Raw genomic sequence first — 23632 nt, 5'->3', positions numbered from 1 at the left:
AGCTGAATGTGTGTTTCTGGAAGAAATTGAAGGCAATAGCCTTCTGCAGCTGGGGAAGAAGGTAGAAGTGCTACTAAAGTAAAAAATGATCAGCAAATCTTATTCTGAAACCTCTGCACAAGTTAAGGGGGAACAATTAGGGGTCTTCTATCCCTGATCTAGCTTTTCTGCTCCTCTGAATCAGATTTCAGTAGTTCAGTTGCTGAAAGCTTGGGGAAAGATCCCAGGATTTGAGTGCAGAGGACAAAATGGAATTAGGGCAATTATCCCAGAAGTGTTCATTCATTCATTGCTTAAGCAGAATTTTGTATACTAATGATATTTCAGGAAATCTTACTAAATTTATTTTAAAAGCCAACATGTCTATGTTCTGTATAATGGCGTTACTGTTCTTGATACTAAGATGTTGGCAAGAGTAAGTTTACTGGGGCACACCAAGCTATTGGAATAAACCTTTGAACAGATTTTCCTGAACACATGTACAGCATAATGTATTATTTGGTAATCAGCATAAATTGTTTCATTTACAGGCACAATACCATGGCTATAGGAATAGCTGTGGATGTCCTGGGTTGCACAGGAACAGTAGAAGATAGAGCAGCAACATTAAACAGGATTATCCAAGTTGCAGTGGAGCTGAAGGACTCACTGGGGGATTTGTATGGATTTTCTGCCATTATGAAAGCACTGGAAATGCCACAGGTAAGAATCTGTTTCTCTTTATGTTCCAAACCATGGAATTGTTTGGTAGTTTGTTTATTTTCATTTATGCAACTTCATTGAGACTAGAGAGCTCATCAGAACAAACTTCATCACTAGCAGGGTGCTGTTCCTGTGATTGCCGTGGCATCACTAACAGGTATTCTGTCATTGTCTATGAACAGGTCACTAGGTTAGAACAAACCTGGACCTCTCTGAGACATCGTTATACCCAGACTGCCATTATGTATGAAAAACAGCTGAAGCCATTTAGCAAAGCTTTGCATGAAGGACAAGATGAGTGGAACAGTGAGTATGAGTGATGCTGGTTTCTGTCTGGCCTTTTAACTTCTCACTGCTCATTTCCTGTGGAGGGAGATGAGGCAGCTGCTGTTTGGATAGCTGTGTATCACATGTTAAAAGGACTGTGAACTTGTAGAATGCACTATAAGACAATGCAATAGAAGGAAACAGTCTGCCAGACAAATGTGCTTGTGTGCATGTACCCATGCAGAATCTAACATCCTTCTCAAACTTATACTCCCTCTTTGTGGAGCAGAAACTGAAACACTTTCTTGCCTTGCCTCAAAGACAGAAAAAAAAAAAAAACTCCTTCCTTCCTCAGAAGAGAGTTACTTGTGGCAAACTTAGATTTTTATTTGCTTTGCCTACTGGATCAGAGGATGAATCCTTAAATACAAAGAACAGGTTAGTAAGAGAATTCCTCTGATCACACCAGGTGCTCCTACATCCATTCTTTGCAGCTCTCATCTCCAAAGCAGTGCGAGGCAGAGAATAACATCTGAACACTTCTCCAAGACAATGGATAGAGAAAGAAAATGTAAGCCTCACAGAATTTATTGGAATTATGCAGATTTTAAATGTGTTTTAAGTCTCTGTGCCACTGTTTAGTAATTCAGCAGAGCCCCCTCCTGTAACAGGTAAGAGGAGCTTTCCGACACTGACTTGTCTTGGCCTTCTCCCCCAGCCAGTGCCCTGGAAACCGGTAGGACTGATGTATCTGAGGTAATGTGTTAGTTAGTTAGGAAGATGGAAGAAAAAGAATAGTTTCCAACTTTGAAGAGAATGCTGCAGTTATAATAGTTTCTTCAATTAGCAATTCCATAATGTCTGATAGGATGTTTGTTGTTCTCTATTCCAGAGACCACCAGTACTCCACAGAACCATGTGACTGTGCCACTGCTGATGCCTCTCATTACCTTGATGGAGCGGCAAGCTGTCATTTTTGAAGGGATGGACCTGTGGGAAAGCAGTGACCAGAGCTGTGAGATAATGCTCAAGCACTTGGCCATGGCTCGTCAGATAGCACAGAATGCAGAAAAGTACAGCCTGACTGCAGAGCGGATGCTGGAAGGTAGGGAGCAGCGTAGGAGAAACTGCTGCACCTTGACACAAAGCAGGGGTTATGTCTGAAGAATAAGGTCTCTGCCTAAGTGCCACCAATAGTGCAAGGAATTCTTCTCCTCCTTCATGGGAGCTGAGATAGTAGCAAATGTCCTGCAGGAAACTCAGTGGGAGGACAACATCAATATAGCTTAAAGGAAGACAGTTAATTATTAATCACTGTAGCTCTCCAGTAATCAACAGAGCATATGTGTTTACTAAACAAAAGTCAAAGTTCTCATGACTTAATGTGCTTGACCCTTCTAGCAGCTGAGCAGAAGTACAGTAAGACTGAGGATAGCTTCTTCTCTTCTGTACAGATTCAAATTCCTACTCTGTTTGTTGCAGAAATACCACCATTTGTCATAATGAGGTTTTCTTACAGCAGTGCAAAATGCAGCACTACGATCTTGACTGCTTGGAGCCAGAAAGCAGCAATGTGTTCAAAATGTGACTGTATTTTAAACTTTTGAGTGAAACAGTGAGGGGAGATAGATGACTTCTGATTCCTAAACAGATTATTTATTTACTGTGTCATCAAGTCAGTGAACGATCCCTTTAAACAGTTAAATTATCCCTGTAAGGTAATCTTACAGCTTTTTGTACTTCCCAGTTGGAATATGTTGAGAATGCACGGGATCCCTTTAAACAGTTAGATTATCCCTGTAAGGTAATCTTACAGCTTTTTGTACTTCCCAGTTGGAATGTGTTGAGAATGCACAGGATTTAAGGGCATTGGCTTCTTAAAATTAAACAGTGTAAAACCAAGTATTGATTAAGTATGTGACATTGCAGAAAATCTGTTGTATGATATTCCTTTAATGAATATAAATGAATGTACATAGAATTGTGAATTAAAGTGTATCTTGATGCAGGTAGCATGTATACAGCAATAATTGTATTTAAGGTCAGGCTTGTAATGACAATTCCAGATCATTAAAATTGAGCAAGGGGACAGCCTGTCCTAGTGTCCCTAAAGCATTTGTATGCTATAGAATGTCAGTAATGGGAAGGACTGTCACTTGTTAAAAATAACTTGTTAAAATCACAGTGCAGAAGGAATCCAGCACACTAAGGCTTATCTTATTTGGAGGGAATAGATTTTAAAATCCATTTCTTCTGAATAAAAAAATTTGATTGATAGTAATACTGTGGGCTACTTTCTCTTTACTAGGTTTTCAGCCAGATGAAGAAATGAGTGAAATCTTCAAGACAGAATTTCAAATGAGATTGCTCTGGGGCAGCAAAGGAGCCCAAGTTAATCAGAATGAAAGATATGAGAAATTCAGCCAGATTTTAACTGCACTTTCCCGAAAACTGGAACCTCCCCCAGTGAAGCAGGTGGAACAATTAAGTATATAAGGTTCTGTAAACACTATTTAAATGATATACTTGAAATAACCTTGGTTTTCTTTTGGTAATTTGATACAGCACAAACTTCTTCCATTTCACAAGATGTTTAGAACTTTTAACTGCACAATGCACACTTGTTTTAAAACTACTGATTTCTAAACAGATTATTTATTTACTGTGTCACTAAGTCAGTTAGTGATCCCTTTAAAACAGGCAGGTTAGCCCTGTAAGTTAATCTTACAGCTTTTTGTATTTCCCAGTTAGAATGTTTTAATAATGCCTAAAATTTAAGGGCATTGGCTTCTTAATACTAAAATTAAGCAAACAGTGTAAATACAAGAATTGATTAAGTATGTGACATTGCAGAAAATTTGTTGTATAGTATTCTTTTAATGAATATAAATCACTGTACATAGAATTGTGAATTAAACTGTATCTTTATGCAAAATAATTTGCAGGTTGCAGAAATTATCTTATATCTGTGATCACAACAGAAAGCTCAACTATGATTGCTCCTGTGAAGGAACAAAATGAGTTGTATATGTGTTGGGACAACTTACTTTTTGTTTAAGACAGCAGCTGTAGTGCTTTTGCTGGAGCCTAAACAAGAGCTATGCTGCCAGGAATGAATGATGAAATAGCAAGAACAAACAATCCAGATAATTAAAATGCTTTCAGATATGAGTAAATGTGGGTGTATGAATACATTAAACTTGCTTCCTTTACTGAGGTGAATCATTTTGGTAAGTAATATTTTTTTCTTAGATGAAGGCAAAGCATAAGCTGTTAGCACTTTTCACAGGAAATCAGCATGCATGGTGTTTATAGAAAGAGTGCTCCAGCAGCAACTTCCACTGTGTCACATATAAAACTGGTGTATAAGCATGATAACCTGGATAAATGTTTAAGCAAGAACTAAGGTTAGAGATTCATGTGCTCCTTATTATTAAGTGAAATGTTACTTTTACAGCATTTGAAATTACTTGAGCAGGCTCACAACACAGCCAACACCGAAATGGTATCATCTGTTCCTCCCACCTCCAATCACGAAAGGTTCTACCACTGTAACAAGAAGTTACAGTGCTCATGCTGGAAATTTTTAACAGAAGACAAGTGGGGAAGGTAAATTCCATAGACCATGAAAAGATTTTTTTTTATTCCATGAAAATATTCTCAACAGAGAACACTATTTTTAAACAAAGCATTTAACATTTAGGAAATCAACATGTGCACAAAAAATGATTAAAAATTACTGGAAAATGTAAGATTCTTTAAGACAACTCACGTTCAGAATTTCAGAAGTGATTTATAACTAGCTGTGCAAGTACAAATGTTTTTTTCCTATGTTTAATAACCCTCACACAAGTTGCACTATCCCTCATGAAAGCAACCTGCCTCCAAAGGAAGCAAATCCTGGTTTTAGAAAAAACAAACAGTAGCTCTAAAAGAACATTTAGTCCTTTACCAGGAAGTGTTATTACTGACCTGCAAGGCTGTTAGCCAGGCAAACCACAGGCCCTTTAGCAGAAAATACACAGATCACATTTCCTCCTTTTCTCTAAAATAAAAAAAAAGCACTAGATTTTAAAAGAAAACAAAAACAAAAAACCCAGAACAAAACCAAAAAATCCCATCCCAACAAACCCCCCCCAAGCCCCCCAGAAAAACTACCCAAGTAGTTTTGTCAGTATTGAGTAATGTCACATTATTATATAAATAACCCTGTATACAAGCTCCAGAAATCTAAACTTTAGAGTTTAATAGCCCCCCTAATACACTAGGTCAAGCTGTGTAAGTGGTATACATAACAAAAGAAATAAACCTCTACACAAGTCACTCCAATTCAGTCTTACTCATAGTACAGTTCCTACTAACACTGAAATTAAAAAGAATCCAGCACTACTGCATCTAACTATTGCTTCAGACCCCAGGAAAGCCAGATGTGTTTTGATCCTGATTTCATTTCCCCAAACAAACAGCAGGTGGCTGGGTTGACAAGCTTGCTTCGATACAAGTATCCCTCCCCCCAACATCACTAGTCTAATTCTTACCACCCTAGTAAATCAGATATGGTGTATTTATTAGTAAAACCACAAATGGGAGGCTAGACAACAGAAGCAATAGGGGCACTGCAGACAACTATATTTACACGTATAAACATATCCAAATTTCAATTGTTTACAAGTAAAAGTGCACATAGATCATTAACGAAGTATCACTCAAATTTCAACTGGTCCATACAATGAAGCATCACCTGGAAATGGACTAGCACTGCAGTAATTAAAATTGGAACTTCATAGTGAAAAACTAAAAGATAGTTTCCATAAAAATATTCTAAAAAAATATTAAAAGTCAAATGAAGAGCTACACATTTCAATGTGTCAAATTCATGATGCACCATGTATCCAGTAAAGTAGAGCTCTAGAAAATGCCTACCGTGGCTACCTCAGCAGCTGCAGCACTGTGAGAAGAGCTGAGACACAAAGCCCTTTGTGGGATACTGTAAGTGGTAGTGTTGGCAAACAACAGATTTAGGCACTCTAGTTTAAGGCAGCATTTGAATGGCAAGTGGTTGATTTCTGAAAACAGTCGTTAGCTCGCAGTGGTGAATCTCTCTGGACGCGTTCCAGATTTTCAGTGCTCACAACAGGTTACTGAAGTGCTGAAGATGGACCACAGTTCTAGGAGTTTCTCTTGATTGCATTGTAGGCTAGAGCATAGATGTAGCATTTCCCCAAATCAACACAAATACATACGGTCTCTTATCAGTTATGCCAAAAACTGGAATGTAATGATGGTTGCAGTGGTATAGTTATAGCAGCATACATGGATACTGGGATGGAACTCTAGTGCTGAAGATAGTTCAAGAAAATGATTTGTTACAAAATAAGACAAGCAATGATGGCAAAGTGTTACGCAGACATGCCCGACTGTCCTAGGCATGCAGGAGGAGGTTAATGGCGAGCATGGAGGTGGCACAGGCAGACTGATAACTGACTTACTTACGGTTCTAAATGATTGCCAATTGAGTTGAGAAGAACGTAACAGATATAACAAAACATAGCACAAGCTGAAATACAGTTTGTGCGTTTGGGACAACTTAGACAATGAAAATAAAGCAATTTTAGGAGCAGTAGCCTTGTTACTCTGGTAATGGAACTCTCTTTTCCTCCACAGATTGAAGAATTTGTATTACCATCCTTACCTATGTATGGAGATGCTAAGATGTTAGTGACTAAATGTATGTCTGCATGCATTCATGCAACTAGCTTTTCCCCTTGGGCCTCCCAGTCTAGAACCCCACCCCCCCCCACCCCCCAGCAGCTGCATGTAACCTCCTTCAAGATCTCGCCCATTTTCTCAGAAACCCGCTTCAGGAACCTGCAGTCCAAGAGGAAAAAGAAAAGAACACAGTTACTGAAGGCCTTTAGAAGACAGAGAAGCGTGCCTGGTTCTAACAGGCCATTCTCAGTGGCTACACATCAGCCTTGTACTTAATTCCACAGACTCTTATTAGAAACACAAGCCACAGCTTTTAGATTAGCTTTTTTCTTTCACCCTAGTAATGAAGTAGAGCAATGTCATTTCCAATCCTCAGAGAGGGGAACTGCTGTACATTTAAGACTTTGATTTCAAACTAAACATGATGCAATTCAAACACTTATCTTACAGGCACAGATTAAGAATATAACATCATTCTATTTCAGGAGCAGAGAGAGGTTTCAGTAAGATATCAACCATTACATATGGTCTCTTTCTTTCTTTGCTTCAAGGTATCTAGAGTTAAAACAATTTAGTTGTGTCCAATACACAACAATCTACATTACAAGCTCTGAAAAGGAAGGAGAGGCAGGTCAGTGGACTTTCTGTCCTCCTTAATCATAATGTTTTTTCCTGAGTATTGTTGTTGAGCTTTCAGAATCAGAAAACATTTTCCTGTTTAAGAAGTGAAAACTGCCAAGAATTTGTTAAGGAAGGAAATTAATAATTTTCAGTAACTGAGTTCAGTTAGTTCTTAGAGGAAAAAAACCCTCTATTTTAAATATTTAGTCTACGTCATAAAAATGGCTATGGTAAATCTTGAGATAAATATCTTTAAACCTAAGCCATTTTTCAGCTCTCTATAAAAACAAAGTATTCTACAGAACAAGCAGAATCTGGTCTTTTGCAGTATGATAGCTGAATTGGATCTAGTAGTTTGTAAAGCAGGAACTGTAGTAGATCAGTTAAAGCAGAAGACATTGGTCAGAATTACTGACCAGCATTAAGACAGATATGTAATTTAGTGTGATCATCTCTGAAAAAAACTACAGCAAACTCACATTGCAAACAACACACCACTGCTGCTATCATAATGCTTTCCATGAACCTGTGCAACTTATTATTTTTACACTATTTTCCCTGGGGAATGTACAACTGAAAGCTGCCAGTTTATCATTAGATATATGTTACTGCACCTTTGCTGTTTTTCTCTAGTGTTACATCTATATATGATGTTGGCACATAGCCTTCCTCTCCATTATGTCTTCGAGCTCTTGTCCACCCATCTCCTTTGTCCTCTTCAATAATGTACAGAATCTCCCCTTCTTTCATTGCCAGAGTGCCTTCATTATGACCTGGGAAAAACACGAGGCAAATAAGTTTCAATGTTCAGACAGAATTTCAAGTCATCTTTTTCCCAGGGCACAGTTTCCAGATTATATATGAACAGGAAGAACCAAAAATCTGTGCAAGATAACATACGTTCAAACAGGCTTACAGACAAAAACCTACTCTGACTGTAAAGCTGAATATTTGCCAATGCTGTGCTAATGTTTATCTTAAAACAGCACAAGAGCACTGCTCACGCATTCAAATGATTTGTAAAGTATTTCCACAAGTCTCATAAGCAGCTCATTGCTCATGCAGTTGATTTACTTTAAATCATTTTACCTGTCTTTTCCATAAAATATAATCCATGCCCTGTAGTCAAGGAATGACTGTGCATGCTGTGAACCTTACCATCAAAGGGATATATTGCCTTGCAATGTCCTATAGCTGGTAATGGATCATCATCTTCAAACTCATCATCAAACTCACTGGGTTGCACATGTTGCTGTGGTGGGCCTCGAACCTCCTGACTGGCATCATCCGTGTAACTGCCTTCAGGGCTATAATGCAACGATTGGAGTGTGAGAACTCTGAGCAGTTCTTAGCTCTAAAACTTGGAACATACATGTATCACAAGCAAGGGAAAAATCACTCTGGGAAGGCCCTTTAGTCTTTTCTGTATGTACTGTAGGAGGTGATTTTCTGAAAACACTGACCTAGGAAAGGCTTGGACTGAATTGTGCTACAAAAACAAATGTAAATTCAACAATAAGCAACTGAATCTTAAGCAACAGAATCAGACAGTTTTAAAAGGCTATTTCTTGAGTGCGTTTCGATTACACTCACTTTGTCAATGTTACTATAATGACATGAAATGACCTCTAGACTTCACAACCATTAAGATCTTCCTTTAAAAGGATATAAACTTTCAGGGGATAAGTAACAACCTACTGTTAACTATCAAAGAGATGTACTCATTCTAGCATAAGAGATAAAAGTAGTAGAGACAGAATAATGACCTCTCTCTGCCCTGTGTTACAAGGTGGTTGATATCACTGCTGTGCCTCCTGTCACTTCTGGCTGCTACTTTACCTTCAACTTCAGACAGCCAGGCCTTAGGGGAAAAAAAGACAAATATTGGTGTCAAAGAGAATTTGATTCTAAACCAGCAAAGACCATTTAATACACACACGTAACTGCGTACAGTCACACACACACACTGCATTGACAGGGAAAGTCTCACCATCACTTCACCTATCCCTCATGCTTAGCCCATACTCCACAGTCTTCAGGAGAAGAATTATCTTTAATCACATAAAAATTTCAGATTAAGTGAGTATTAAGAAATTCTTCTGTAAAGTAAAACTTCTGTATCCTTCTGAACAGTGTACATCTTTAATAACGTAAATCCTTAGCTAGATGTATATACTTCAAAATATGGCACCCTACAAACAATCACATCAAAAGCACTTTCTTAAATCAGGTAGTTTCTCCAGGTGCTGCATTTACAAACCTATAAAGCAAACTACAACTTTACCATTCATTTACATTTTCCAAGGAATTGTTTTAGAGTCTCACCTCATTCTTATGTATTTCCATCCGCAGACGATCCATGTTGCTCATAGTCTCAGTTAATTTTGGTTGCAAACTGCTTGGATCACCCATCTGGGGATTTTTTTCATAAACATCCTTCATCTTGATGAGAGCATCTCTAAAAAGGTACAAAACCAAATAATACTTATTACACACATCAGTACCAGTTCATTAAAGTTAAAATAACGCTTATGTGTATGAGCTCCTGATCCGTGATCAGATACTAAGCATGGACATGATGAACTACTGCTCCCATACCACAACCAGGTCCTTTTCCCATTCTGTTGCCTTAGCACTGCCTGCCTCTTAAGTCATGCACAAGCACACAAGGACCCCAACTATAACTTCTTCTCTATCCAGTCTCGTTACTGTTTCCCATATTGTTTGTTATACACATTTTCCTAAGTATGAATAACATTCTGTTCTTAATGCACTAAGTTACAGCTCAGTTGCTCAACAACCTTGATTTTTCTATGCATTATTTTAGATACAGAGTTCCCTATGCAACATCAGGATCAAAATGTGTATTATAGCAAAGCAGAAGGAAGCAATGCTAACTGAACTTACGTACAATAAACCATGAACCAAAAAATGCTTTCTAATAGTGTGGGCTAGTATATTCTCTCTTAGCTTCTGAGCACTGTTGGCTTAGGTAAGGGACTTGAAAAGAAACAGAGAGAAACAAAGCTCAAAAAAACTGCACTCGCTTTTGGTCTGTTTCCTTCTGTAGTTCTCTGTTAAGTTCATCGATTCTCTGTTGCAGTTTCTTGCGTCTTTGTTCTGGTGGGAGATGGCTGAAGTCTTCTAATGCAGGGCCCTGCAAATAAAAATACTATTAAACAAGTGACACCTACACATCTGGAGAGCTGAACTGACATACCCAAACACGGACAGCATTCACTGGAAGCAGGATGGACCTTCTGAAAACCTCTACTTAACACACAGCTCTAAACCAGACCCAAACAGAAGAAATGCACGTTCTTGCTGCCAGGTCGTAGTCATTCATTCAGGGTTCTCAATGCCTTCTGTAACAGTTGGCTTGCAGATGTAGTTCAAAATTTGGAGACAGTTATTTTTCTGAAAAGCTAAGCCATGTGCCTCCTATTACATCCACTGCACTTAAAGCAGATTTAGAAAGGACACAGTTACCTACTAGAGAGTAATTTTAGTCTGAACAAAAATCTAAGATGGGTATGTAATAATACTAATGATAATATGTATATAATTGAATCTTTCTCTGGAGTGCATCTTCTATGGCGATTTGGATGTTATGAAAAATACTGGATATTCATTCCAAACTACTACTCTAGTCCTCTTCTGGAAGTTCAGCAATCTGGCTAAGAAAACACATTAGATGTATTTTATCTTGAGTCAAACTACTTCATAGAAAAGGCCTTTGTAACAGCAAAATTTTGGCTTAAACTTATTAAATTTACTAATCTGATTCAAAACTTGGTCAAGTATTCAAAGCCACTTTTTTTCAGTTTCCTGAAATAATTATAAAAAATGTTTCAGGGACGGATAAAACCTCTTACTTTCTAAACTTATTTGTTTACTTGCCCAACCAAACTGGTCAAGAAGAAACTTGACAGAAACATGGCTGTTGAGATTTGACACAGAGAGTCTTAGGCTCAGGTGCCAAGTTTCCACCACCCCTTCTTAACATCCTCTTGCCCCTCAGCTTCTTGATTCTTTTGCACTTGTAAAAATCACAATCTCACTGCTTCTTAAGAAGGGACAAGACACCACAAAAGGAGGGAAATCAAGACACGTTGAGTCCAAAATAAAGCAGAAGTGTTTCTTTCTGGAGGAAAAAAAGAATAAAATCTTTTCAGGTGCTTTTGCACACTGTGAAGGAACAAGACAACCACCACATCCTTATCATTCTTCCTCACAGGTCAGTTAAAACTACAGCAACAATCAGAAGGACAGAGGTCTTTTTGTGAAGTTTTACTGATCTACTCAGCAAAATAATAATATTAAGGTGTGGTTTTCATTTCATAGCACAGCTTTCTAGGATTTCTAACAGTAAAGGAACATCTCTTCCCTGCAATTTTTTTGTTAAATCCCAAGGAATGAGTTTTGCAGTATTCAATATTTCTCCTTTAAGCCAGCTTGTAATCTTTTCATATATCTATTTGATGCTGCTTTAATAATTTTCCTGACAAAGCAAAATCACCCAGTATTTCCCATCATGACCAACTGATCAACCCTAGAATTCCAAAATGACAGATTTAGTTGCAGCCAGATGACAAGTCTAGTTGTCTTACATTAAGCATGGATGATTGAGAAGACTGCATGTATAAGTGGGACATCTGAAGATGTATATCAGCACCTGACTTAAAGCAGTTATGATATGGAAACACTTTCAAAAGGTTACTTTCATGCTATCTTAGCAGAAGTACAGCAGACAGATCAGCACACGGGCTTACCATCTTCACCGACCACTGCACAGTTCATTTGAAAACAGAAAGAAACGGGAAATTATTCACATGCAACAACCAGATCCTAAAAATGTATCTTTATAATATTACTTAAGATTTATAATTTCATAAAAACCACACTTCACTATAAGCACAAGCAAAATACAATGATCAGAAATGCACTTCTGCTTTAATTACTAGGTGATAATGGGTAGTTTAACTTAAAAAATTCCAAACACAACTTCATTAAACTACTTTTCAATTTCAGTGTTCTGAATAATAAATATGTTAAAGAAATTCTATTGTAGGAGAAGAAACAAACACACAGCAAACAGTGCACAAAATAGCAGAATTTGATGATGATGAAGGACTGATCAGCCATATGCAGGTAATTTGTTAATTATAAGTAACAATCCACTACCATCACTTTTACAAACCTAATTTCTACAATGTATTTATTATCACTGTAGAACTACAACAAAGATACTTTTCAAGTTTAGAAGTTAGTAACTTGACTTCTTGAAAACAGCATCTGGGTCATGGCCGCTCTCCTGGAAAGGCTCTAGTCCAGATAAAATAAAAACCTTTAAAGAGTAAAGGCTTTATCCTTACAGGAAGCAACAAAAACAGGGGATGCCAGAAGTCATATCTTGAGTCAAGCATTCACAGCATTTTGAAGACCTGCAATGCCTTCAGATAATCCTTTCCAGAGATACACCAGGCAACTGAGCAGATATGTATCTGACATAATTTCTGATCCTCAGCCATTGTTAATGCTGTTGGTAGGGGCACACACACACTAAATCAGGAAAGTAAAGCACCTTTGAATGATACTTTGGTAAGAAACCTCAGTAAAGTCCAAAGATGTAAAATAATAGAATAAACTTCCTGTTCCCTTTATAAAAGGTCTTCCATGAAAACATAAGTGAGGTTTATATATCACTGTTGACAATGCATCTATTCACATATTGGGTGGCACTGAGCACAGACCTCTCAGCAGCGCTAATGCTATCTGGAAATGTTAGTTTCAAGGGATAGCAAGCAAGAGTGTAACACCAGCCCTAATAAAGCCAGCTACATTTGCTTACACTAACCTGTCCTACAGCTACTGTTGCTGCTTTCGCTGTACATCAGAATAGGAAAATCTGCGGGTGAAGCACAGAATGAGGGCAGTCTGGCTTGTGATCAACATTGCCTTGAAGTGGAATCTTGTACTGGGCGTGTTCAACAGAACAGCCAGCACACTCACACATCAGCCTGACACATGCCGATGTTAGCTCTGCATGTCAATACCTCAAATGACAATACCTCAAATGACATTTTCCAGGGACAAAGTGTGGAAAACGGCATCATATACTAGCCACTAGGAAGTACTGAATCAAGATATATTGTAAAAATAAGACTGATCAATGATATAAAAAGAACTATTAGGATTACAGTATCAATTTCAGTTCAAAAGACACTCAGTATGGTGAAGTGCTTGCAAGGAGATTCAAAATAGATAAATATGCATCTTGAAGATTTACAGATATTAGCTATTAGCTATTGAACCCTGTGGGATATTTGAGTTTATCCAGATTTGTAGAATACTACTGACTCAAATACTATTTTATGGAGATCTATTCTGTATTACATTAATTCATTTTTACAACATGAACAGTAATTAAAAGGAATTTAAGACTGAAAAAAAATTAAAAATATGGTTTAATTTTCCATTAGCATTCTGTAGTTGTTGGAAGATGATCTTTTGCTTCAGTAGGAGGTTTAAGAACTGCTGTATTACAGGTGTTGATTTGTGAACCAGGAGTCAATACATTTAGTGATCAGCAAAAGGAAGTATAGTCAAGACCTGAGCCATTTCAACAACTGTCTAACCCCTCAGTGAGAACTAAAGGAGGAATGTTCTCTTAGTGACCATCAGAAATTATGAGATAAATGACTCAGAAGGGGAAAGGAGAGACTGTCCTCCATAAATGCATGAAGGAACACAAGAACCTTCTAGAAAATCGTGGTTATAGAAAGGTTATTTCCAAGGTATGTGGGGACCTGAAATAAGATGCCACAACATGATTTAAAGAAAGTTCTAAGTGTAACTCATTACACTTCAGAACAGTAGCAAAGTAGCCTCTAAATCATGACTTTACTGCAACATAACACTGCTGTACTTTGATCTTCACGTTATGTCAGCAGTAGTCAACCACTCTTGCACATGAGACAGCAAGTCGATATTGTTCTCAAATATGAATTATATATAATTCAAAGGCATCCAACAATTTGGATCAATAAATATAATAGAACATACAGAAACTGGGCAGCCTATACTGACTGCACTGCATAACAGCAGAGTGCCAGCACATTTATCACCAGTACTATAAATGTTGCTAGGCAACCACTTAGCATTTCCCTTTGTATTGTCTCTGAATTGCTATTTGCAGAACATGCCACTATAAATTAGTAAATGAATCGATAGATCTCAGAAGGTGGCATTTGGCACTAACTTGTCAATAATTTTACCCCAAAGAACCTTGAATAAAAACCAAGGTATTCACCAGAAAATGCATTAAAAGTGTAATGTTTCAAAAAAAAAAAAATAAAAAAAAAATCAGTATTGCAAAATCTGAAGAGCACTGTGTGCTACAGCATTTGATGTATAAAAGAAGTGAAATTCCTCCCTTCTCAGTTCAGTGTCTCATCATCAACTCCTATTATTGCAATTAAAAGCCAGCAAGTAAGACATCTGCTTTGTCAGATGGTCTTTGTGGTGAGACTGTATACTCAATGATAAATTACTGCAAAAAACACATTACATGATGGAAGGAAAACATTTGTGAATGTGAACAACAATGAAGAAAGGTATCAAACACATGCTGAGCACCCTCTTTATAACACCTTTCTTTAAGGTTCAAGTATCTGGAATGCCACAGAGACTATTTCTAGTTTGTTTTTGTATTTAACCTGTTGGTAACTTCAGTGTAACATGAAACAAAGAATCCCAAAAGTGACCTGACAGGCACAGTGTTACTTTTACCAAAGCAAGCCTTATAAGGAGGGTGAAGAGCATGAGAAAAGCCACATCACAAACACACAGCTCAAAGCCCATCATGCATTTCAACTTGTTATCAAACTTACCCCTCTTTTGAGGCTTCTGAAAGAAGGAATTCTGGGCTTCCCTGTTTTTATGTCACTCATGCAATAATGCACTGGTTCAATGGAGAATATGGGATACTGGGACCCATTAGGAGTACTGGATGTGTATAAACTAGTAGGGGTTAGTGGTGGGGATTGTGGCTAATGTGGAAATAAAGAAAGCAATAAATAAGCCAAATGTTCATAGTGATTTTAAAATGAAAAATCTGTCTTACAGACATAAAATTCCCATCTAACACAGAAACTGCTCATAATGTTCCAGACACATTTACGCTGTAACTGCACTGGTTTTTTAAAGGGTTTCTGTCATGAAGTAATATTCAGAGTTACAGGTTGGTGAAGAGAATGAAGGCATACTCAAGAAAGCTTTGGAATCAACATTTCCAAGAGAACCTGACAAGATCCCCACACCGCCTTTCTCTTAAACCAGGAAGTTTTGCTTTTCCCACCTTTAGTTACAGCCATTCTGGAAGCCTGTGTGCTCCTCCTCACTGTTTCTCCCTACATTTCTATGTACCCTACCAGGTAACCTGAAATAGAACTATTAGGTACCTCTATGAGGATGACTTCCAACAACGAGTCTATTCCATGTCTGTAGTCAAGCTGGACTGACACATGGCTGCATGGAGTTCTTAACAGATACCATTACCAGAACTTTCTCCCCTTTCTTCCCCCCACCCTTTTTCAGATTGCTTCTCTCTTTTTGTATTGTCTCACACCTCTGCTGCTTTTTCCCAGTTCCATTTTTCCCATTCTATTTCCTCTGTTGCACAAACTGTTCCCTTTCCAAAAGACTTGTGTCTTTGACAACATCAAAAATAGGTAAACATGTATCTCTAAGTCAAAACCAGCCATAGTTTCAGCTAAATGAAGGCCCAAAGGCCACCATGAGTACAACAGCTACAATAAAACCCATTTTTCTATTAGCTAGCCTAAGAATGTATTATAAAACCTTTAACTAGCATCTAGAATTAAATATGTATCTCCCAATCAGTATTTGCTCCCAGCTGCTGTTCAGTAGAGCACTTCTCCATTCTCCCCCAAAACAGGTGAAAAAAAATGGGACAGAATATTCCATTTCCTCCAGGTCCTTAAGGAAGAGATGCATATCATACGTATAAAGACATGTACATCTGTGATTCCATACAGTAAACATGAAGGCTCTCTGAATGCTACATACAAAGGGAATAAACTGCAGAGAAGAAAGAGTAAGGACAGCCCTGCCAGCTTTCTTCAGCTGTCATCAGACATGGGGATTTTTTACAACTACAGTAAAAGCCAAGGCCCAGACTGAAAACCAGTGTGTATTTTCATAGCTTCCCTATCCCAGATTCTCAGAGAGATGTATTGTTGTCAAATTGAACAGGCTGATCTCACCCCTTCTGCAGCCAGATGCAATAAGTATGCTAATGCACTGATACATCAGTTGTTAATTAAACTGCATGGAAAGTAAAGAGTTTTCACTTTAAGACACAGCTGCAGTTGCATAATACACTGAGGAGGGAACAAGGATTCGGCAATATCCTGTCAGTGAAAATCTGCTTTCTTGGAATACTATCAAGTGGAAAGTAAGTCCTACCACTAACAAGCTCTAAGAAAAGTTTCCTAAAATAAATGGCAGAAACTGACTAGGAGCATTAAAATAACCCCATATAAATTTGTGGGAATCATTAAAGTGACTCACTGATACGCTCCAATACTAAACAGAGACCTAGGAGAAGATTTTAATATGTAGATGCTTCATTAATCGTTTATATAGCTAATGCATGTATTGTTAATCTCTTTTGTTATTCCATGAATGCATCTTGCACAGAAAGTGTTAACCAAAACTCACAGAGCAATACAAGAAAGGCATAAGGTCTCTGCTTTGCATTTTTTCTTGAGCATGCTATGTAGTGTTACCTATTAACTATTAATACCTATTGAGTATTGTTACCTATTCCCTAGAATATTTCTTCTGGGACTTTTACCTGTACAGAACATGACCAGTCAGTTTTATCAATGAGGCACTGTAAATTTTAGTGTTTTCAGACAAACCTCAACCTTTTATAAGTAGCAGCAGGTATAATAAAAATCTGTATGACACTCCTATATATAAGCATCTACAAAACATGACATTTAGAAAGGGGTTGCTTTCTGTAGTGTAACAGAGATCTGAAGTCTGCCCAATTTCAAAGCACAACCCCCCCCCCCCTTATTTTCACATTCACAATTAACAGCTTTCCTATGCAACTGCAGGAAGTCTTTCCAGAATCTCAGAAACGTTTCAGAAAGAGGAAGCCACCTCTATCAAATAACCATTAAAAACATTCCCAGGCACAAAGGACTGGAAGAAAAATCAGAAAACCTCCCCCAGTGACAACTTGTTATGTAATGTGGCAGGTGTCCAACCCCAGTCACACCTTCAGATCTCCCTACATGTGTTTTAGAAGGCAGTGGCAGGCAAGGGGAAGGTTACTTAAAAAAAGATAAATTGCTGCTTCCATGCACTCTAGATCCTCACATTTTAGTATTTCAAATAATAATTTCTTAATTGTTACCTTTGGCTTCTTTCCAAATAGCCACAGCTTTCCTTTCGATTTGCCCACTGTAGTTTTTGTGTCAATTCTCATTCCCTCCTGCTTTGGCGTACTGATGGTTCCATCAGAGATAGTTCTGTAAATATTCTGACTGTAATCTTCAAATGGGAAATCTCCAGGAGGTTCAAAACCGGATTTGAAGCAGTCTATCACTAGTTGAGAGTCCTAAACACAGGACATTGAGGAGATTAAAAAGCAGAACAAGCAAACCCATCAACAACCGGAGAGAAAAAAAAACCAAACCATGGAGAAATAACTTTCCCTTTAATTGCAGAGCTGCACAGATGGGAAGGTGAAAGAGAGCTCAGAATGCATGCTTCTGGAGAGATCAAGTTAAGATAATGTACATTTCTTCTCTCAGCAGTGCTACCATGAGCGTAAGATCAAAGCATACCCTGCTCTTCAGAATCTAGCAAATACTCCCCAAAGATGAACTTCAAGGGTTATCCCAAATTTCAAACAGGACATGCTCTAGGGCCACACTACTAATCTACCTTCTAAGCTTTCACATTAGCACTGAAATGAAGAGAACACTAAGAAGCTAGATGTACAGTATGATACAATAGGGAATAACTCATATTAGAAAGAAGAAGTAGTAAGTTCCAATAGCAGCAATCAATCAGGACACCGAATGCTATTTTGTTAACTGAACACCCTTTTTTATGGTTGAATGCTACATGCTGGAGAAAACACCAACCATGCTGGTATTCCAGGATGTTTCAGGATAATCTAGTAATGTGTCTAAAATCACATACAGGAAGTGTCAAAAGATCTTCAGATCACAAGAAAGCAACAGCACAAGAAGAACAGACATGGAAAGTCAAAGTGACCATTTGGACTAAAACCGAAGTCACAACACTTTTAAAGGAGGCAAATATTTGACGACAGAAAGATAAAAGTGGAGACCAAGTCAATCTTTCCCCTCTCTGCAGCTTACATTGCTCATGCACATTTACAATGTTGCTCAATTCTACTTACTCTGTGTTCATCAACTGATTTGGCTGCAAGGATCATCCCTTCTAAACATTTAGAGATAATGGGAATAACCTTGCGCTCAGAGTCAGCAAAGCCTTTGTAGCATTCACTGAGTTTGATGGTCCTTCTTTCATCCATTTCTTGAAGTTGCTGCAAGCACAAAGTGAGATAAAAGGAAGTTTTTGTTTGCAGATTTCCCTCCCTGATCCTGATGTATGCAGTCACTGTGGTCACCAGTGCAGTATAGGATCTCTGCCTTTTCAGTGTTTTTATTTGCTTAACAAAACCAAACTTAATTAAGTTTAAAAACCAGTCCCTTCAGACAGACTTAAAATGCACAGAACAGTAATTACAAAGACCTGATATTATCTGATTTATTCTTTGTTAAACAACGTGCAGTGTCTGCGGCCACCTGTTTAGTTCAGAGCATTTGTTTAATGAAAAACTTAAAACTACAGTAAAGAAATTCTACTAATTTCTATATCTCCTTACTCTTATTCGAGTTCCAAATAAATTCTGTCTGGTGATAACACCTCTATCTTGCTTTTTATTTTTATGCTTCCCAGTATGTACTAACAATTAGAAAATCAGGACAAATCAGACACATTAAAATTACGTGATTTAGACATGCTCTTTGATTTGAAATACAAACCATTGCCTTTAGTAGTGTGCAAGAAAATAAAGAAAAATACCATTACGTAAGATTCGTAATAAAAGTCTACAGGAACAGAACAAAAAAGAACAAATGGAAGAGAAACACAATGTTGAGTATTTCTTATCATAAAAGCCCTGGACCCTTCCCCTAGTAAAAGGTGGGAAAAAAAACCAAAACAAAGCAATAGCACACATATCAATAGGTTATAAAAAAATGGGATAACAAGTTGGATCTTTCCTGTATCTGCTCTAGCAATGGCAGATGTCTCAAACAGCATCCAATTTCAGCTCTCCAAAACAAAGCAACAACCCAGTCATACTAAATCCATCTCCTAGGGTTCTCCCATAGAATGTTATCTGCAAATATCTGCAAGGAAATAATAAAGATGTAGTCCCAAGAGAGAGCAGGACTAGGCCTTTCTGCTTGTACTGGAGGTTTAAAAAGCCCTAAGTAATATCTTACAACAATAATGGCTTTTAACCCTGGAGAAATAAAGGCAATAAACCAAAACCCTGGTCCAAGCTACAAATGAAGATGATCACACTGTTCAGTCTGGGAGCTGACTGCAATTCCTCCCTCAGCATGCTAATGCTACATCTACTGCAGTGCTGCCTAACAGTTAAAATACTAGAAAATTCTTTCGTAAGCCAAGACCATTTTCTCCTGTGAATCCTAGACCTTCTAGTAAGTGTTTTTCAAAACTATGAACTCCCTTCTGCTTCTGGAACATATCAAGCACTGTTAACTTGGTGCACCCTTGAATAAAGTCAGTATTTTCACTTTACTTTTCCTCACTCTATGTCTTAGAGTCAGTTTCTACAGCCACAGTATCTCCCAAATGGCTGAATGTCAATGCCAACACACTTCTGAACTCTCCTTCACCTGACACCCTGAAGTGCTTTACTTTAAATGAGTTTTGCAAGGTCTCTGACTTTGAAAGAATCTTAAAAGAAACAACAGTTACAAGAAGCACCTTAAGAACCCCCTTTTTAGGTACAAAGTATCGAGCCAATTCCAGCTTTGAGGGGTTTTTTTATTATTTAGAGAGTTCTGTCGATTGCTGGTAACACGGATGAAGCAGTGACAGGGGGAGTACTTCTGCCTCTGATCCACTCATTTTATACCTGCATATGACATATATTAAACCACACAGTCACCATTACCTATATGCTTTCCTCTATCTCTGCCAGAGTCAAGTCATTCACAAACACACACACAAATATCAAGAGAACTAATGATCAGGTCTTACTGGCATGACAATTTTCAATGTTTGCTCTCACCCAGATGTCTCAAATATTTATTTTGCCATACCTCTTCAGCAATATTTAAATAAAAAGGCTATAAAATAGAAAGACTTCATAGAAAATGCAACAGTATTTTCATTAGAAGTCTTAGCATAATTACTGTAAGCAGTGTTGCATGATAAAACACAGGTTGCATCAAGGTTCTGCTCATTTCTTGATGAAGCGATCCACTAAAACTCCCCAAATAAAGTTCCAGATATTAAAATCTACTTCTCCTTTAAAAGACCAGACCTACTTCCTCTATTTTCTTACCTTATAAATCTGAGGAATGACAATGTAGTAGTGTTTGTGCTGTTCTCCATTAAAATTCTGTAGTTGTGCAGCATACTCATTTTTGTTTTCATCAGCCATATGTGTGCGCAGGTTTAACTGTTGCTTAGCCTGGGATGAAAGTGTTATCAGTTCAAACGTGTCTTGTGTTTTTCAGTTACCTACAGCATTATTTTATTTTACTAACTATGCAAAAGCACTAATCAGAAGTCATCAAAACTGACATCCTTATAATTGAAACAGAAAACACATGAAATTTCATCTATACTGACAGTCTACAGATCTAATTGCTATATATGATACATAGCAATGATCATTTCATCTCCCTTAGCCAGATTGCTTAAACATGTATCCTAAAAACCATAGAAGTGTCTGAACATACCTATCACAAGATACCAAATACCACTAAGCTTCTGGTATGTGTTGAGATTACATCATCTCAAGAGCCTCACCTTGAGACTAATGAAACATACTCCCTCTCTGTGCTCTTTCATTTTACTGAAATGTTGATTTTGCACATAATATGCAAGCACATTGTATACACAATTCTATACTCAAGTCAAAAAATGTTGTTCCACTTCCGACGATAAACAGGCGAATAAAGTATTTTTATAATAAAGAGTAAAGAAACAGCACTGCTCTCACCTTCTCAACATCAGCTTTTGTCGCATTAGTGTCGTTGTCCAGTCTTTCGTAGCTTTGTTGTGCCTTCTCTGCCTCCCTGCATTCTCTCTCAAACTTCTTTTTGCTCTACAAAAGCCACAGATTTATTGCTTCAACAGCCACTGTCCACCCCCTTTTGGTTTTGTACAGTAATTCTGGATTCTAAATAACAAACCTTCCAAATAAATACCTTAAATCCACTAAGTACCTTTAAGTAAATACATACCTCTCACATCACACATCTCAAACCTTCTCAAGTTTTCTATTTAAAACTTATTTCCTTGAATACCAGCAAGGAAAGAAGTGCAATTATGCTACAAAATATCAAATAATCAAAATACAAAACAATTTTTTATAGCCTGACTTCAATAATCTAAATAAAGGGGGGGGAAGGAGCAAAAAAATTTTAAACCTGGGCTTGCCTGAGTAAAATTTTCAAGTTCCCTTCTTCAGTGATCAATTTTACTTGAATTAAACTAAATTATTTTTAATGTAGCCTGAAGGATTCATGTACATCACAAGTTCTTAGCATATCCATCATCATCAGTATTCATATCAAGTGGCATAGCTGTAAGCAGCACAGATAACAGCATTCGAGGAACCTGATGTTCAACATATTCGGCTGTTGTCAACACAACTGCTGTAGGAAAAACTACTGCAGTTCAAGAAGTTGGTATCTCTAGAGACAAACCAGCAACAGAACCTGTGTGAGCGCTGCTCTCCTGCTTCAGGGCCAAGTCAGGCAGCAGAGGTTAATGTGTCCCTTAAAGGCTGTATGCATTTAAAAGACTGATTTTGCACTCAAGTAAATACATTGCACACAACACAACTGATAGATTGAGGTGAAAACTCCCACATCTGCTTCTACTCTGATCCTCTGACCATGAATTAAACTCTGGCATGACACTGAAGCAAGACATTGCCTATCTGGGTCCACAACAACAAAACAGAAATACAACTCTCCGGTATTGCTTCACAATCTGGATTAAAGAGAGAAGAAATTTCTAAGACACAGAACCAGCAGAACATCAGAAGGCAACTTGAAAACACTTGGTTGAATTTTTTATTTCCAGATCTTTAAAAGAATACCTCTCAAAAAAAAGGAGCTGACAATCTGTTCTAGAGCTGTTCCCTTCCTGTTTGTCTCTGTTAAAAAGTAATTCTCCCTCCTGAGGGTATGGTAGTCAATAGCAATATTCTTGATTAGACCTCATGGAACATGCCCATACAGTGATTTAAGGTTTTATTTTAATATAAATACATTGTCATTACTAATGTCTCTCTAAAAAAAGAAGTAGCGTGTGAAGAAGCAACCAAAGTCATGTGTGCCCATGTTAAAACCAGATTCCTTTAGGCTGGATAAAAGCCAAGGCTTCACTCAAACATATGCAGCAGAAGCTGTTTATAGATCTTTTTTAAACAGGGAACTACAAATATATTGAACTGTATTTTAGATGTTACTAAGTCTGATTTGGACATTGAAGCATTGAAGTCTAAGCAAGACAGATGACAACAGTCCATTAACAGACTGTATATTATTAACTTGAACAGGAAAAAAAACCACACAACAAAACGCAAACTCACATTATCCATCTGTTTCCAGCACATGTCCAAATACTGCTGAGCCTTTCGCCCTTCCTGAAGATGCTAAAAATACCACAAATAAGTTTACTTTACATATCTTTTTTATAGTATTACCATTAGTTAGCCTCTGCTCTAGTTGACACACTATGACATGCAGCATCTTACACAAGTTACCAATACTCTGTGGAAGACATCACGTAATAACAGTATCACAAGTGAAAATTACACTGGCATAAACACTGCTAATAAGCACTGTCTCTCAAGATCTTAATTTTTGAGTTTGTAAATGTAGTAAACCAGTACATAAAAATACTGAGTGACTTCACGTGTGTGTTTAATAAATTAAAAAAACCTACTTATTGCCAAATTCATTAACTTGGGTAAACAAACACC

At 37.6% G+C, this 23632-nt stretch overlaps 2 protein-coding genes across 4 annotated transcripts in view; one reads left to right on the top strand and one right to left on the bottom strand.

Annotated features, from left to right (window-relative positions):
• The window catches only part of BCAR3 (BCAR3 adaptor protein, NSP family member), a gene marked incomplete at both ends in the record, with an annotated part of 73363 nt that extends 69898 nt beyond the window's left edge, over positions 1-3465 (top strand). Inside the window, 4 exons of the mRNA XM_080622596.1 lie at positions 531-702; positions 885-1000; positions 1872-2074; positions 3278-3465. Coding sequence (XP_080478722.1) covers positions 531-702; positions 885-1000; positions 1872-2074; positions 3278-3465 — 679 coding nt within the window. The remainder of the gene's footprint in view (positions 1-530; positions 703-884; positions 1001-1871; positions 2075-3277) is intronic.
• Positions 3466-6779: 3314 nt separating this feature from the next.
• Positions 6780-23632, bottom strand: part of FNBP1L (formin binding protein 1 like) — a 57980-nt gene continuing 41127 nt past the window's right edge. The window contains exons 5-17 of one of the 3 annotated variants that reach the window (XM_080622567.1): positions 23240-23302; positions 21638-21742; positions 20975-21103; positions 18767-18913; positions 17750-17953; positions 15192-15350; positions 12072-12086; positions 10338-10456; positions 9625-9757; positions 9066-9160; positions 8458-8606; positions 7914-8072; positions 6780-6837 (exon numbers count right to left, since the gene is read on the bottom strand). In XM_080622567.1, the coding sequence (XP_080478693.1) occupies positions 6830-6837; positions 7914-8072; positions 8458-8606; positions 9066-9160; positions 9625-9757; positions 10338-10456; positions 12072-12086; positions 15192-15350; positions 17750-17953; positions 18767-18913; positions 20975-21103; positions 21638-21742; positions 23240-23302 (1485 nt within the window). In that variant the 3' untranslated portion in view covers positions 6780-6829. Of the gene's footprint in view, positions 6838-7804; positions 8073-8457; positions 8607-9065; positions 9161-9624; positions 9758-10337; positions 10457-12071; positions 12087-15191; positions 15351-17749; positions 17954-18766; positions 18914-20974; positions 21104-21637; positions 21743-23239; positions 23303-23632 lie in introns of those variants that run through there. The other 2 variants (XM_080622566.1, XM_080622568.1) reach the window with 2 other exon arrangements.

Source organism: Psittacula echo, assembly GCF_963264785.1.
Source record: "Psittacula echo genome assembly, chromosome: 7".
Lineage (NCBI taxonomy): Eukaryota > Metazoa > Chordata > Aves > Psittaciformes > Psittacidae > Psittacula > Psittacula echo.
The sequence above is the reverse complement of the archived record's forward strand: the minus strand, read 5'-3'. Positions and strand labels throughout refer to the sequence as shown.